This window comes from Alligator sinensis, unplaced genomic scaffold (assembly GCF_000455745.1).
Source record: "Alligator sinensis unplaced genomic scaffold, ASM45574v1 scaffold343_1, whole genome shotgun sequence".
Classification (NCBI taxonomy): Eukaryota; Metazoa; Chordata; order Crocodylia; family Alligatoridae; genus Alligator; species Alligator sinensis.
This window is the reverse complement of record NW_005841947.1, coordinates 547,173-564,058: the sequence shown is the minus strand read 5'-3', so window position 1 is coordinate 564,058 and position 16,886 is coordinate 547,173. Positions and strand designations below refer to the sequence as shown.

General features: G+C 46.0%; 1 protein-coding gene across 4 annotated transcripts in view; it reads right to left on the bottom strand.

Moving 5' to 3' along the window:
- BOC (BOC cell adhesion associated, oncogene regulated) overlaps positions 1-10,402 on the bottom strand; it is a 77,705-nt gene extending 67,303 nt beyond the window's left edge. For 2 of the 4 annotated variants that reach the window (XM_025199660.1, XM_006020135.3), the window contains exon 1: positions 10,212-10,402. Coding sequence is in view for 1 of the 4 variants with exons in the window: in XM_025199659.1 (XP_025055444.1) it covers positions 280-364 (85 nt within the window). In the remaining 3 variants the exon portion in view is untranslated. Of the gene's footprint in view, positions 1-279; positions 380-9,585; positions 9,758-10,211 lie in introns of those variants that run through there. The other 2 variants (XM_006020136.3, XM_025199659.1) reach the window with 2 other exon arrangements.
- Between the last annotated feature and the right edge of the window lie 6,484 nt (positions 10,403-16,886).

Genomic DNA, 16,886 nt, shown 5'->3' with positions numbered 1-16,886 from the left:
AATAATTGGTAAAGTGTTTTGAGATCTTTTGGGATGAAATACCATATTAAATGGGAGGCAATGGCATGACCATGATGCTATATGCAATTCAGCAGGTGCCATCTTCTACACAAGGAGTGGGTGAAATAGTCTGGGTGAGTAGTTTGGGGTATAGTAGCCTTTTCCCCCACCCAAAAAAGAGACTGGGTAATATAAACAGGGATCCAAGATACATCATACTCACTAGCAAAAACACAGTGCTAATCCTTCCCACCGCACATGCATATTTCATGTACATACTCTGTGGCTGTCTTGCTCCATCATCTGTTTTTGACAGGTTCTTCCAAAAGCTGCAGGCATGGCCTCTCAGTTTCAATTGATCCATGATGAAAAGGGCATCTGCTTCGGCTCCTCAGGCAGTCACAGTCACCGTACCAGGAATCCCTACTGTACTGAACTCTTAACCTAGCGGACCACTCAAAATGGCAGCACTGACAAGTAGCAGCCTATTCACCAGACTGCAGATAAACCCCTTGGCCCACACCCAGAATTCAGCTCTCTTGGGCCATGTCTGAATTTGTCCTTTGTGAGTCATTTCCTGCCTACCTTTTATGTTATTTTATTTTTTAAGAGAGGAGACAAAAACAAAAACTTAACTATAACAGACAGACTGGATTCAAACCAGGCGGTCCAAATCCCACTTGGATATGGCCAGATTCCCAAGATCAACCTTGCAAGAATTACTCCCTGCCTTAAATTCCAGTGCATGAGCTCCGTCAATCGCTGTTCAGCAGAACCAGCCCTTACCTGTCTTGTTTGGACTCTTGCCCCAAAATCAATTAGTTGAAAGTATGACTGAGGTTGCATGTTTGGGTCTTGGAAGAAACCCTATGGGCTATCCTTTACTGACAGCTCCCTCTACTTCAAGAGAGTTGCTGTCAGGGGCTCTAGAGATGAGCCCTGACAAGCGTCTCTCAACTCAGGCAACAGTTGACGGGGCACAGGGCCCTCAAGGTAGAAAATTTTTTGCAAGCTACTAGCCAACTGTCCGTCAAGAATGATTGGGGGGGGGGGGGGGGGCAGGGACAGAGCGTCACCACCCCTTGTGTGGCTCTTGGAGCACTCCCTTTGGTTGTTTTAGACAACCAATCAGAGCGTGAATAAAGTGTTACAGACAGATAGACAAAGGCTTTTATAATATCAGAATTGGGGGGAATGGACCCAGTTTTCCAAGCATAACTCTCTCATCCCACCCGAACACCAGAGTAGGCATTTCTCTCCATTTCTATCCACCAGGTTAGTGTATCAGTGCTTTCTTTGGTACAACCTGGGCTCAAAGAATTAAGCTCCAATCAAATGATCCTTTGTGCTCTCAGTGAGTAACTCTTTATCCTTCCTCTCCTCCCATAGCATGCTCTGAGCTGCCATCCCATCCTTCTCTTTTTCATAATACAGCTACTCGCTTAATGTTGTAGTTACATTCTTGAAAAATGCAACTAAGCGAAATGATGTTATGCAAATCCAATTACATGACAGTAGTTACCTACTAGCAGGAGATGGCCAAACAATGTTATAACCGAACATTGCGCGACTTTAAACGAGTATGTTCCCTAATAGATCAGCGACGTAATAACGAAACGACGTTAACCGGGACGACATTAAGTGAGGAGTACCCGTACAACATGCTCCTGCCTTGGCCATAAGAGTTCCAGTGAGATGCTGCCCTCCTGCAGCTAGGGGGAGGGAGTACAAGGCCAACTAGTAGTAGGTGATTACCAGAATTTACCTATAGTGCACATGTAACAACTTGTGCGTTTGGAGCAGAAGGATCAGGATAAGACCCATGAGAAAGAGGGTGGGATATTTAGATAAAGACTGCAGCATCCAGGTTTGTCACATGACTTCTCACAACTCCTTGCCATACCTCAGCTAATTCTCTCCCATCGGCTCGTTCCCCAAGGAAATAACAGGTTTTTTCCATTCCCCTATGGTCACACACTCATCTGTCTTCCTTGAGACCCCAACATAACTCTTTTCTACTTCGCCCACGCTGATAAAAGTATCAGGTCTAGGGATACGTGCTAAAGGCAACTCATGACTAGAGAGACAGCTCTGAGGCACAGCTCCAGAGATCCTAAATCAAAACCTAAGTGCTAGGCTTTGACCACCACTTCAGAAAAGCAGCATGGCCCAGTGGGTAGAGCACTGAACTGGGAGTCGAGTGACCTGGGTTCTTCCACCCTCCATCTCTCACCTGCTGCGTGACCTTGGACAAGTCATTTCATGTATCCATGCCTGTCTTTCTTTTGCCTTGTCATATAAAATGAAGGAGGAGGAGGGAGGGTTGGGACTGCATCTCACCTCATAGTAGTGTAATGTCTAACACAACGTGGCTGTGATCTTGGCTAAATCTTCTAGGCACTACCGTAATACAAATAATAATTTAGGTTTAAAGCAGAAAGGGAACAACAGACCTCTCTCAGGCTTTCATCTAGAGAGACAAGTTAACAAACCTCTACTTATCTTAAATACTTCAACTATGCAAAACTGGGTTACACTCACATTTTTGTGGCTGCTAAAATTTTTGTTTGTTTGCTTGGTTCGTATTTTTTAACGGTGACTCTTTGAAGTGGCTCAGAGGTTTGGGATGTCCAAAGTAGTCCCAGGGGAGGTGGATTAGAGGGCAGAGTGCAGATTAGGTGGTCAGATGTGCATGATAAACATGACTTACCACTTTGCCAGAGATACTCATCTATTTACACTCAGATTTCTTCCCCCTCCGCTAGCATCATAAACTACCTTAGATACAACTGAGAACAGTAATAGCGGCAAATGTAGAGTAATAGTGAAAATACACCAGCTGAACCTATGCTGTATGCTAGAGACTTGATCCATCTTTTAAATGGCACAGAAATCAATGGAAACAGGGCCAGTACATAATCTGTAATATACTATGTAAATGAAATTTATTATCAATAAATGACTCTCTGATCCACAGAAGTGTCAGGGCTACACAATACAGCAATATTAAAGAGGGGGTGTTAGAAGGATACATTCATTTAAGTGTTTGTAAAGCACAGTGTAACCTTTTGATTGCGTCAAAATGCAAGACAATTCAATGTTTGCAAGGCATTTGGATACTACAGTGAAGGTGATCAGGTCTGTATAAGGTTATATGGACAATGACACATCTTTTATCTGTGCTTGTTGAGAAGTGCTGGGGTATCCCTCTCTTCTTGGATGTAGGTCTCAGATACAAGAATTCATGCTGTTGCCACCTGAAGTTTACACTAAGGCAACTCTCTTTGCTTGGAGCAGCACCTTGGGTCAGTCCACAGACTGACACATTGTGCTCCTACCATGCTCCCTACTAAGATCACACAGGTGCTTCATAGTTGTTTTCTAAGTGGGTTTCAGGAGCTGGGTGGTTCAAATCGGTTCAACTGGCTGGGAGATCCAACTGCTCAAAAGACCACTCCACTTACTGTGTGACAGCCAAGTAACGATGAGCAGGAGCCCTCCAGCTAACAAGCTCCTGACTTTAACAGGGAACGGAGCTGGCTGGAGTTTCAAAAGCACCCGAGGGATTTTGCAACACAAGTCTCCTAGACTTTCAACAAATGATAAAGCACCTCAGGTGCTTCTTAAAATCCCACAGGGTACAATATCCAAGAGTGTTCCCTGGCTTTGTAACTCAACTCACCCTTTTAGTTTGCTAGCGCGTGGTCTTGCTACCCTAGCGGATTTTTCTAAAACCGAGAACAAGAGACCTTTGGCTTAAAGGAGGTTCTTCCTGGCAATGGCAGGCCTAAACTGCTGGCCAAAGGTCCCTTTGCTACCTACAGTTGTAAAACATACCACACATCTGGGGAGTGAGGGTGGCATTCAAGCCTGTGACTGCCCTTCAGTGGATGGGTTGGAGCAAAGAGTTGGGGGAGCATTTGGGGATGGATGGAGCTGTATGAAGGAACATATTCTTAAATCCAAACTCCTACTGGCTACCAAATACGTACGTACGTGTGTGTGTGTGTGCGCGCACATGCGCGCATGCAAATCCTTGTGGCACAGATCCTGCCAGATTATTCCCAGAGTGGCAGTTCCCTGGGGAGAAGGCCTCTAGCACGTATTTAATAGAGGCTTTGGATTTTACAACACTAAGGTTTCAGATTCTGTTTTAGAAAACATTTTCTCTGGCAACGGGGCTGTTAATGGATTTGATGTTTTCTCACTTGCCTCCTCCCTCCTGTCCGTCTTTAAAAGTTTGGCATCAGAGAGCTTCTTTGAAGATAAGGCCAAATTTGCAATTATGGAGGAAAACTTCATGAAGCTAGACATGAAGGGATGGAAAGGAGGGAAAAACAGGAGTCACTTTGCTTGTTGAGATACACATCGTCGGGTACATAAGATTACAATGGCTCCTCTGTACTTCCAGGGCCCGAAGCCATAAATTTCTTGCTCTGCTGTTACCTATACTAGACTCCTGGAGAGTCCTACTCACATAACAGCTTTTCTATAGCAGGACACCCAGTTTGTGCTTCAAATCTAAAGGCACTGCGCAAAGCACATGGAGTTCCCATCTCCATGGCACAAGACCCTGATCATGAAGGTCCAGTCACATTGCCAATGGATGAAGAGCAATTTCCACCATGTACTAACAGTGATTTCTATCTAAAGAATGACTGTGGCTGCCATAATTTTAGTACCTAGTGGATTTTATCCTCAATCTGTCCTGTGAAGTACAGAAGATGCAACTGTACTCATTTCAGAGGCAGAAAATGGAAGTTCACAGCAGTTTGCCCAAGGTCACACAAGAAGGCCATGGCAGGGCAGAGAACTGAACCTAGCTCTCCCAAGATCCCAAGCTTGTTTCCTTACTACGTGGCCATCCATCATCTCAGTGTAGGCAAGGGTAGCACCTGCTTTGTTCGGAATTAGCTTGAGGCTATATCTATATTAGTGGCACAAGCACCTGGGTACCCACAGCAGTACAGACCCCCTAATCCAACATCACATGACAAGGCAAAAGTGGAGCTCGTGCCCAAGTCATTTATAGCAGTGTCTTAATGGATTAAGCTCTGCTTGGGTCAGCCCCACTCATCAGGTCGTTGTAATGTGCTTACACACAGTGCAAGTTCCCATCATGTATAGCAGGGCCTTATTTAGCATTGTGCATTGGCTCACTATCCTGTCATTTTTTGCCTGCCAACTTTCAAAGGCACTATCCTCCGTTATGGAAAAAACAAAAAAACAAACCCAAACCCTAATTTCAGGCAACTTGAAGTGATTTGGAGAAAATAAAAACAACCTAAATGCTTCTGTCTCAGTATTAGAAGGTTGATGCCATGGTTCTTAGAGGGATATGCCCCCACCCCTCCCCTACCCAATTGTCATTATTATAGCAATCCCAATATACCAACGTTAGACACTCACCTATTTTGAAACCTTAGCACAACAATCAATCAATAGACGTCAACACCTGAAAGTGTGATCCACACACCCCAGAGACCCTGACCTTGCACATGAGCAAAATATATCAAGAACCAACCTCTTGCCAGACTGAACCCTGGGTGTCGACGTGGAATTACCACTGCTGGGGTTTGGTTGACAGACATACTGCCTGTTATAGGCAAACAACCAAACTCCTCCAGGGAAGGTGGACCAAGCAGGATATGCTGTTTTCAATCCACGGTACAAATTTTATAGCCCCTGCAGCTCATAACTTGCATCACCTTGGCTCTGCTATATTTTCTTAGAGGCAGAGAGTTCTGTGCAGTTTGGAGTGGGCTCAACAAGCCTACATAGCCACGAGGTACAATAACACTGCTCATGTCTGATGAGTGGCCAATACCTCCCCAGGGCCCGATTAATCCTTTAGTGGGCCCTAGGCAAACAAACTCATGGGCCCCCAACTGAAGATGAAATTTTTTATTACTTTTTTCTGCTCAGTAATAATATGTAAAATAAGCACGACTGGGCCCCATCTTCACTTAGGGCCCTACGCATGTGCCTAGTATGCCTATGCCTTAATCCGGCCCTGTACCTCTCAGTAAAGACTGCAAAATGGTTAAGAGCCAAATTTCACTTCTGCTTTTTCTTCTCTGCCCTGACATTCTGCCTACTGAAAGGAAGTATTTTGCGTCTGAAACCCAGTCGTATGCTCCCTGAAGCCCAGTCACTCCCGCACTTCCCACTGTGGTCATATAAACTCTGCGTTGTTTTTTCCTTAGATGGCACTATAAAATACAACAGCAGCAGTCTTAGGAGTGCCAATCAGGGACCGGAACCCTGTTGTGCCAAGTGCTGTGGTTGTGTCCCACTGGTATATGCAGCAACCCTCAACTCAGGCTGGTGTGTTCATCACAGCTCCATACAATCACTCATGTGTAGACCTACTCATCTGGGGAATATCTGCAGGCAATCTGAATGGCTTTTACCAGCATCTCCAAGGGCCTGCAATTCCAGTAGGACCACCAGGAAGCAGCAGGATGGTAAGAGTGTTTAACCCCAACACAATGCCCCTTGTTTATTGCCAGCATCCCCCAGAATACCACATCTGGCACTGGCGTTCATATGGTGCTATCTACCCTTGCAATCCCCTACCAACTCTTCTACTGCACTAGTGAATATGAGCAATGTGTTGGCATTCATTACCACGCACCACAAGGTTCACTCAGATATAACTGAAAGTGACATTTCAGAGGAACTCCTCAGGGCACTGATGAACAGATATGCTGTCAAGGCTCTGAGCACTCGTCCCAACTAGAAGTGATCAAATACAGGTCAGATTTCTTTATAACCGTCCCAACCAGCTCATCTTAATGACTGAGATCCCTCCCCAGGAGCAGCCAGGTGCTCTCAAAGGCCAGCAGCTGTTTGCTGCAACATGTGCAACCAGATCCGCCAACAACCCTTCTGAAGGAGTTTTACAAAGCTGGACTAGCTCCACCCAGGAGGCTGATGGCCTGACCCAAGAGAACTCCATCCCTGGTCCATTACACACCAGCAAATTAAAGCCTTTTGCATAGACCAGAACAAATGACACCAACACACCTCAGTAATGGCTGTAGTCAAAAATCTGGCTTGCTGTTTTCAGCTCAACTGATCCCCCTGGAGGCCAGGGGTTTTGCAGGACCCCCAAGCAGTGCAAGACTCCATCCCAGTAGAGGGCAACTAAAGTGGCTTGAAGCCACCACTGTGCTTTTGCTTGCTTGAGCTACTCCAAGAGTGCTGTGCGATTCTTACACATCCACAGGTCAAGTTGTCTACAGGGCGCAGAGCTGCCTGGATTCTCCACAGTTCTGTTCGTTGCTGCCTATGGGCTCGCCCTGATCATGCCACCTTTGCCCCCACAAGTTTCTCCTCCATCCCTGTACAAGCACAAAGCTTGTAAGGGAGTCCAGGGAATGCATTTGTTTTTGTCAGTACTTGGGATGAAGAAATCCTTTTAGAAGCCCTTCTTGGCATTCCTATCTTTTTACCCAGTGTAACAGGGCCAGAACTGGGATGATCCTCTCCCCACTGCTTGCATCTGAGGTTCATTTCCAAGCATTTGCATCTGGTCATGTGGAGGAAACAACATTCATAACTTTATTTGCCATGCCTATAGTGCTTTTCAAAGGTGAGCTACACCAGGATCTGCCCAGGTTTATGCATAGGGGGACAGGGAGTCTCATAACCCCATTAGCATCTCTGCAGTGGGGGCCAAACAATGGATCTGAAACTTTCACAGAAAACTTTCCTTACTTTTGTGGGGAGTGACTTAAGTTTCACAGAATTCGGCTTTAAGGGTCTCAGTTGTGCATGAGCCAATGGCTTAGAATGTAAAAATGAGCTCAAAGCTCAACATAGCAGAGCTAGGAGAGTTTTGTTAGTTTTGGGAAAAGTGGGAATTTCAAGAGACAAGAAGAGCTGAGCAATTATTCCCGTTTTCTGAGCATGCAAGCCCCCAAAGGAAAAGCTCAGACTGACACCAAAAGGGCTGCAGAGAGGCTTACAGACATCAGCAGCACTGGCTTTAACCAGGTGAAGCAGAACAGTCCATATTCTTTCCTGTGCCTTGTAGGGTGACCCATCTCATTGTACCAGTCATGACAGAAGCAAAAGCAATGCTTTCTAACACACAGGGATGTGACAACCCCTGTGAGCAGTACAACTGAGACATGACCACCTACCTGTTCACCTACTCCTTTTACCCCCACTCAGGTAAAAGGGCGGCGCACAGAAGGTCAGCCATCTTCACAGATGTCACCGAGAGATCTCTCAAATGCATGTGTGATTACATACACATTTGGGGTCCAATCCATTTCATCAGGGCATCATATGAATAAACCCTATTTCTCCCAAGAAGGGAAGTACTAACAGGAAACACCTATTGGGAGTTCTGCCTCTCAAATGCATGGGATTAATTCTTTTAACTGTGAAGGAGTAATAAAAATAAAAGCAAAACACCAGTTATTTCTTGCCACAGATAAATGTATTCATCCTACAGAAAACCATGACCACCCCTAAACTGTCCTACCTTATCTCAGCAGGTTCCAGGATGCTTCCTACTAGCAAGGGGAGCAATTTCACATTCAGTTATTTAGGTCATTTAAAAAAAAACAACCCTGCATTTGGAAACCCTCAAAATGTTTCTTCTGAAACCTTTCCCAGAGCCATAAACCTCAATATACAACCCATCAAAAAAAATGTGTACTATATACACTATGTATAGGCCAACGAAATACTCTCCAGCAAACTTGGACAGATTAAGAAAACACAGTCCCCAAAAGAAATAAAAAACCCTAAAATAAAAAAAACTAGTTAGAAAAAAAAAGAGCTGAGCACATACTTTTAATATTTTTAGTGATGAACATTTTTAGCCCTTTGAAATGAAATTCGCTTGATAGCTTGCAAATGAACACATTAAAAAGACATTGTACAGTGCTGTAGGATAGCTGCACAGCAACAGAGAGAGCTGATCCCTAAGTAAATCAATATGATGCCTGATACTGTGTGTAGATATTTATGAATCCGTGTTTTGCATGTATAAAATTGTTTTGTGACAAAAACAGTCCGAGCTGATCTACAGTTCGAGCTGGGATAACAGTTACATTAACACTTCATAGACTCAGAAATGCCTCTTCCAAATGAAATACATTTAGGGCATTGGGCCCCAAACACAGGCAGAAACTTTAGTGAAAAAGCAGATTTGTGTTAAGTTTTGCCAGGCTGGAGTGTCAAGAAAACAGTTTGTTTGGTCTATTATTACCAGTGTGATTAGCAAAGTCCTCAAAACCTTTCTAAAAAAAAAAAAAAAAGAAAGAAAGCTTAATTGGATGCAGCTTAGAAAGCCAGACTCCTTTCCCTTCTCCTAAACAATTATTGCATTTTCTGTTTACCAGCATTGTTACAAGGACCTGCCAAAGTTGCAGCCCAAAGCAACGAGACAGGCATACACTTTTCTCACTGCAAAGCTGAAAGTGCTCGCCCCGGCAACACCCCCCCTCCCCCCATAAAACTTTATTTTACCCCCTTCTCCCCCCAATCCATTTCACTGATCCCCTTCACAGAAGGGCTAAAACACAGCACCGCACAAGCAAAGCAGAGGGCAAGCATTTTACTCACAGAAAGTCCACCCACGCGTCTCTCCGCAGCAGCAACCCCTGCGCGCACACTCACAAACCAAGATGCCTTTGCACTTCCAGGAGGGGAGGCTTCTCTGCGAACTCCCAGCAGTTTTTGACAGAGATGGGAAGTCGGGGGGAAATAAATTAATTTCTTAAATTTCCCTCCCCCCCTCCTTCCCCCCACCCCCTGGGGCTCCTTGCTGCCTGGGGGAAGGGAGACTGATTCTTGGGGAAAGTTTTGGGCAGGCGCTGGAGCTGCAGCACCGGGGAGGACGTGCAGGGCCCTCCATTAACGCCGGGAAAGTGACCAGAAAGAGACAGAGTGAAACAAACGAGCCCCCAAGTCCCACCTGCCCGCTCCAACCAACCCTCACCCCTCCCCAGGCACCTCTGGGCGATTTGCTCTCCTGCCATATTATTGCATCAAACACACACACACTGATCTTTTTCAAACAGCAAGCCAGCAACCTCCCATGCCCCAACACAAATATCTGCTGTACCCTCAGCAACTTAAAGAGGGAAATCTGTATCTATAGAGAGCTGAGAAAACATCCCACCCATTACAACTTCTCTCTTTCTAAAGCAAACTTTTCTTTTTTCTTTTTTTGCAGCTGTTTCACTCACCCGAGATCTCTGCTGGAGCAGGAAGGGGAAACACAGAGATACACAAAATGAAGAGAAGCAACAAAGACAATAAACTCCACGGGCTGGGAAGCTCCAGGCCGGATCTGCAGGGAAGTCAGCAACAGAGTTTGGGGCTGGTGGTTGTTGTTCTTTTGAGTTTAGGGGCTTATTTGTATTTTGGCGCTGACTGTTTTGGGGGGGGCTGGGAAGCCAGACCCTCCGTATGGAAGAACGTTTTTTGGATGACTGAACTCTCAAACAATTCCCTTCTTTTGCTACTCCTGAACTGGAGCCTCCCATTCCCCCCCCCCCCCCCCCCCCTCCCTTGAGGAGGAGGAGGAGCAAAAGAATGAGGAAAAAAAAACCCTAAAAGGAAGATAACCCACAATAGTCAGCCCTAAATGATGATAATCATCATCATCATATGGATTCTCCCTACTCCTCCTCCCAGCAGAGAGGATGAGTGTAAATACTGACACAGGATCATCCTTACACACTCCCTCCTCCCCCCAGAGAAGTGGAAGCTGGGAAAGTTGGACTGAAAAGTTTGGCAAGGCAGTAAAGTTCGTCCACTGCCCCTTGTCTGAGGGAGATGGTATGCGGCGCTTCTGACCTCTATTCATCAAGGGGAGGGGTTGAGGATGGAGTTAGGAGCTGGGGCTACTTCAGCCAGGAGACTTCCAGTTCTTTTTTCCCCCCTCCAGCATACAACACTAGTAAGAGCAGGATGTTTGGGCAGGAAAGTGAGGAGGTAGCTGCCTCTGGGAGCTCACAGCCTCTCTGATGGAAGAATTTTGTGTACCAGTTGGTTACAAAAGAGAACAGAGGCCTTACTTTCCGTGAATGATTGCCTACAGGCTTATATTTTATTGTGCAGGGTATGATGGTTGGGTTGGAGTAAAAACAGACAACAAGTTTGATTCACACCAGAGTATTTTGGCCCACACCAAATCCAGACCTAACAGACAACCAAGCTCAATGCCCCACATTAAGTACCTGTGAATTATTCAAATTAATACTTTGCCTGGGAAAAAACTCAGCTAATTTGACTTAATTGCCATTTAAGCCTAGTGTGTAAACAGCTGGACTGTGCCTGTTTTGGTGCACGTCATAGACTGAGCCAAACTGTCTCGCACTAAAGTTGGTTGTCTGTTTTTAGCCTTGGAGAACAGGGGAGGAAAGTTTGGGTCATTACCAGAATAAATATATAGAGCAGACAGAAAAGGGGATTCTCAGAATTGGTTTTTAGGACTTCTGTATTTTTTAAGCCCCAAACTCACAAACATTTTAGCCCCTTGCATAACTTCACTCATGGAAACAGTCCCATCTAATCCCTGGGTCTACTTGCGTGAGTAATAGGCTTGCAAGGTTAGGGTCTGTTAAGTGTTTATAAAATTAGTCTTTAAACTATTAAGGAGCTGCGGCAATTCTCCCTGCTGTGTTTGTACCCCATGACAGCGGAGCCCATTCAAGTTTCTGGGTGCCACCACCACAGCTAATAATATGACAGATCAACCTTAACCATATGGGTTACCTGCACTAGCTCCTACTAGTGTATGAGTTCCAGCAACATTCTTTACCATGGGGCTAAACCTGCTCTTACCAGTGTCACAACCTCTACTGACTTCAGTAGTGCAAGATCAGCCACTATGTGCATTATAGTGTAGCTGCAAAGTGATTGGTGCTACACTATGCAATGCATAGTGCTGGGAAAACCCCCAGCAACCCCCTGATTTTGCAAAGCCCACTGATTTTGAGGGGATTTGGGGGTGCTCAACACTTTTTAGGATAAGACCCAGAATTCATCAAGAGCAGACAGAACAATTTTTCAGTATGACGCAGTGTATCAATTTATACCCCAGCATCAAATCATGCATGCGCCACAGATTTACCAGAAAAGTCACTTTCAGAATGTGTCTGAGAGATGTTAAAAATATTGGGGCAATTTTTCACATCCCTGATTACCATGAGTTGACCTCAGAACCACAGAAACAACAACACAATCAACTATTAATAAATACGTAGAGCGTTTATGAAAAAAAGTGTTCAAGAGCTCTGAAGAGTGATGAAACCTACTGAGTTCTGTAGAAATTACTCTAATCACCTCTTGGATTAATTCTCTGTTAAATTCTACAGAACTGTTTAAAGTAGTGGTGCTTAACCTTCTGGCCCTATGGGCCAGATGAGTGAGGTGGAGCCAGTCTTTGGGCTGGAACAAGCATGCTGGGTCAGTCCACAGGTGCAATCCAGCATGCTAACCTGGCTGTGCACATTGACCCAGCACCACACACAGCCCAGTCTCACATGCCAGATCTATCCGCTTGCCAGCTTGACCCCATGTGTTGGATTGATAGTTGCATGCCAGCCCAACTCCATGTGCCGCATCCTGCCCTGTGCTGGCTCACTGCACTGGCCTCACCACGCACCAGCATGATCTAACTTGCAGGGCCATTTCATCTAGCCCGCAGGGCTTCCCACAGCTTTGGAAATCTGATAGCAGGGAACCGCAAAGCGGACACTGCCAAAGTGAACACTGCTCCCCCACTGCCAAATTTTTGGACCTGTGAGTAGACCTTTGAGCCAGGTGACATGGCCTCATGGGCCAGAGGTTGATTACCCCTTTTTTAAAGCATTTATGATTTGGACAGGGACGATCCTGCCTTGTGCAGGGGATTGGACTAAATGACCTCCTAAGGTCCCTTTCAGCCCATTTTGTATGTCCTTCCATCTAGAGGAAAGTTAGCATTTCTGTTAAATTCTATGGAACTATTGATAAGGATGGCTTGGTTTAGGAACACCACATCCACCATCTGTGTAGGTCAGGGGTGCTCAGCTTTTCTGCCCCACAGGCCAGATGAGCAGTGAGCAATCCATCCTTAGGCTGGATCCAGCCAGCGGTCCTGATCCGGCACTTGGGGTGGACGCAGTGGTTCCCCATCCAGCTGCACAGAGCAGAACAGCCTAGTGCTGATCCAGCTGCATGAGGAAGGGGGCTTGGCTTGGCTCCAACCTGGCTCTATGGGGGCAGGGGCATAGCCCGGCCCTGATTAGCTGCACCAGAGGAAGGGGTCACGGCCTGGTTCTGATTCAGCTGTGTAGGGACAGGGGGCATGACCTAGCCTTGGAAAAATCTCAGCTAATTTGACTTAATTGCCATTTAAGCCTAGTGTATAAACAGCTGGACTGTGCCTGTTTTAGTGCAAGTCATAGACTGAGCCAATCTGTCTCGCTCGAAGATGGTTGTCTGTTTTTAGCCTTGGAGAACAGGGGAGACCCAGCCAGGTGGACAGAAAGGGACATGGCCTGTTCCTGATCTGGCTGCCAGGGAGGGGTTGAGCACCTCTGGTGTAGATGATTGGATTACATGACCTGTGATATTCCTTCCAGCCCTATGATTCTGAGGGAATATATATTACAACTACGGTACAACACACTCCTATCTTCAGCTTCACAACACTCATATAACTTTCTCTGTGCCATCCTATCTAGAACTGCCACCCATACAGAGCCATGCAGATTTTTTTTGTATTAAACACAGGTCTGCTTGTAACCTGAATCCGATTACCTGCTATAGAACCCCATCCAAACTGGATCCTTCATTGTAACTCTGACAATGACCTTAGGCAAGTCCTTTTTCCACTCTGTACCTCAGTTTCCCTAGCAATAAAAACAGGATAGCCTGTTTATGAGCAGTTTTGGGTCAGTCCATCTGGTTTCTCTGCAGGAGGGTTGATCCTCCTTTCGATCTCTGCAGTACCATTACTTAGCTGGAGCTGATGATTTGTCCCTGAATAGAGAGGTATTCCTAAGGAGAAAAGCTGAAAGAAAATGTAGATTAAGGGGGGAATGGGAAGAAAGAAGACTGAGAAAGTGGAGTGATTTTATAAGGAATTAAACTTTGTAAAAGATCCAGGTAAAACAAGATGAGTTCAGCCCGTTACTGCTGGCTGCTGTTATATTTTCCATAATAAGTGCTATAGTAACATTTTGCCACCTTCTCAGTGAAGGCAACTCCTTCCAACTGCTTCACTGAGGAGGAAATATGTGAATCCCACGTAAGTAAGGAAAGACTGCAGACCTTGGCATCTGGTCAAGAAACATGAGAGAGGGGAACAGGAAGAGGCTGGCAATGCCACTGTTAGATTGGCATGCAGGCCTCCCTTTCACAGCAGCAAGGTGCCTTTCAGGCTCCATTCTTCACATTAAGTTCCTTTTCTGGGTGTCCAACAATTAGACTTCCTATTCTCTGTTTTCTTCCAATCCTTCTTAGTTCTATCAGATACCTCTTAGGAAGCTGGCTAAGGATTTGGAGAAACTTGCCTTGACAAATGCAGAAGATTTGGGAGTATAAACTCCTCAGGTTTCTTCTGCTACTCAAAACACAAAAAATCCTGAGGTTACGGAGGCAGCCTCCTTCCAACCAAAGGTTGTCCTTGCAGGAGCTAAGCAGGATAATCACTACTTGGAATGCTAGACCCTAAGGGAAGAGGCTTGTGGCTTGGGTCCTCCTTTCCCATGTCCACCCTCCCAACCCAGGGGATAAGGATAGAGGAGAAGTCTTTTCTTCATGATGTTTGAAGAAAAATTCTGGGAAGTTCATTGATTAATAATGCAGGGGCATAAGTCACCTGGATGAGACACAAACAGTGCCTGCCAACTAACTGACCTGAGGAGAAATTAATGCTCAAACTGCAGTCATTCTGTGGGAATTAACCATTGGGTCAACCTCCCTAAGGTACATGGTGGACTCTGTCACTTACAGCCTTTATATAAAGATCGAATAACCTTCCAAAAAGTAGGCTGTAGCACAAATGGAAGGATTATTATGAATTTCTTGAAGAAATGTCTCTCAGGCCTACATGTGTAGGAGACCAGACTAGGCCTTATAAGCTATGAATAGTGTCCTTCAGCTGCCCCCTCACCACAGGTGTGGAAAAATAGTTGAGATGTGCAGCCTGCATGGTTGGCTTTCCTGGACCAAGGAAAGCCTGGAGTCCTACATTTGAGAATCCCTGTCTTTCAAACCAAGGTCTTGGTAGCTCCAGCCCTCCTTAGATTACAACTATGTTAGTATCTTAGGGGAGTAAAACCAGGTTCTCAGATAAACTGAATTTAAGTCTGTGCCCACCTGACTTCATGGAGCCTCATCTGTGCGGCCCCGGAATGTGTGATAGCGGTCTGCCATGGAGATGGCTCCTGCTGTCGTGATGTGTGGTTGTGTTCTCCCCAAAGGATAACCCGATACTTGCCTGCCACATGTTGAATATTATGTTCAGTAGTGGGATTCCCTTCCACAGCAGGGAACGCACAAAGCATCATCACTAGCGGGCTTTCCTGGGACTCTACCTCCCCTACACTTCAGCCATGCGCCAGCCTATTGGGGCTGCTGAACGAAGGACGGTTCAACTCTGCTTTGAGGTAGTGTCATGCTCCCTCTCTGCCTTTCTGGCCCTCAGTGGTCACAACAGCCTTCCTCGCTGCCGCCCAGATGTGCTTGGGGTGGTAAGGCAGCCTCGATGATGGGTCTAACCTATCCACATCGGGATCTTCTGAGTGGCCCCGGCCTGCTCAGCCCTCAGCACCTGACCGTCAGCCTTTCCCCTGGCCCTGGGGTTTCAATGTAAACTTAAAGATAAATAAAAAACCAAAACTCCAGGGAGGGCCCTCCGCCCACTCTCCGCTTACGCATCCTGCGTTCGCTGGCCTCGCCATCCCTCGGCGTCCTCCTTCAGACCAACTCCCTCGCTGTCCGGGGTGATGTGTCCCCTTTAAATTAAGCCCTGGACCCTTCTGCTGGGTCCCTCTTCAGCCCCTCCTTGTAGACGTCGGGAGGCCTCTGTTCACCTCGGGGGACAGCCCCACACTCATTTTCCTGCTACACCCCACAGCTGATTTCTCGCCACCTGCTTTTATCCCAGCCGGGCAGCATTTCTTGATGATGTCATTGGGCTGTGCCAGCCCCATCCACAGAGAAAAGTGGCTGATGAATCACGTGGGCACTCCGCCCCTCTGTGGCTCATCTGGCCTGGCTGTCCCTGGAGAAGGTAAATTTGTCCTGTTCTTGGGGCTTTTCTTCTTGTTGTTGTGGCAGGTTGTCCCCACCACAACCCACTCCATGGGAGGGGTCTCCCGCCCCTTTCTTATTGTCCCCCTGGGACAAAGCCATTTAGGGCCAAACAAGTTTATGAAAACCACCAGTCAGTGCAGACTTCAAAGTGTCTATAGAACTTGCTTTATACACAGAGCATCACTTACAAATTAGATGGCCAAATTTTGCATTAATTTAAGTATCCAAAAAGTCTTATGCAAGCCCCACATTCTTTGCAGCACATTAGACTTAAACTCTATAGGATGAACTATGTGGCCAAGTCTCTCTGGGCCTTCCCTCTGGGCCTTCTCTCCAACTTCATTGAAGCCAGTCACTACAGTGCCCACACATTATTTGATACTCAGTTCTCTTTGTATAACTCTGCCCCTAGATTTCCAGTGTGTCACTGTATGTAAAATGCAATGTGTGAATTCAATGCTAAAGTTGTCAGAATGGAATCTCAAATCTTTAACAGCTAGTTAAAGGGTCCATCTGACAACACAATGGGCAGGCAAAGAAGTATGGGTTTCTTCTAATGAGAAGGCAATTAATGCTTCTAGTACTGAGGCAGAAAATCATCTCTTTCC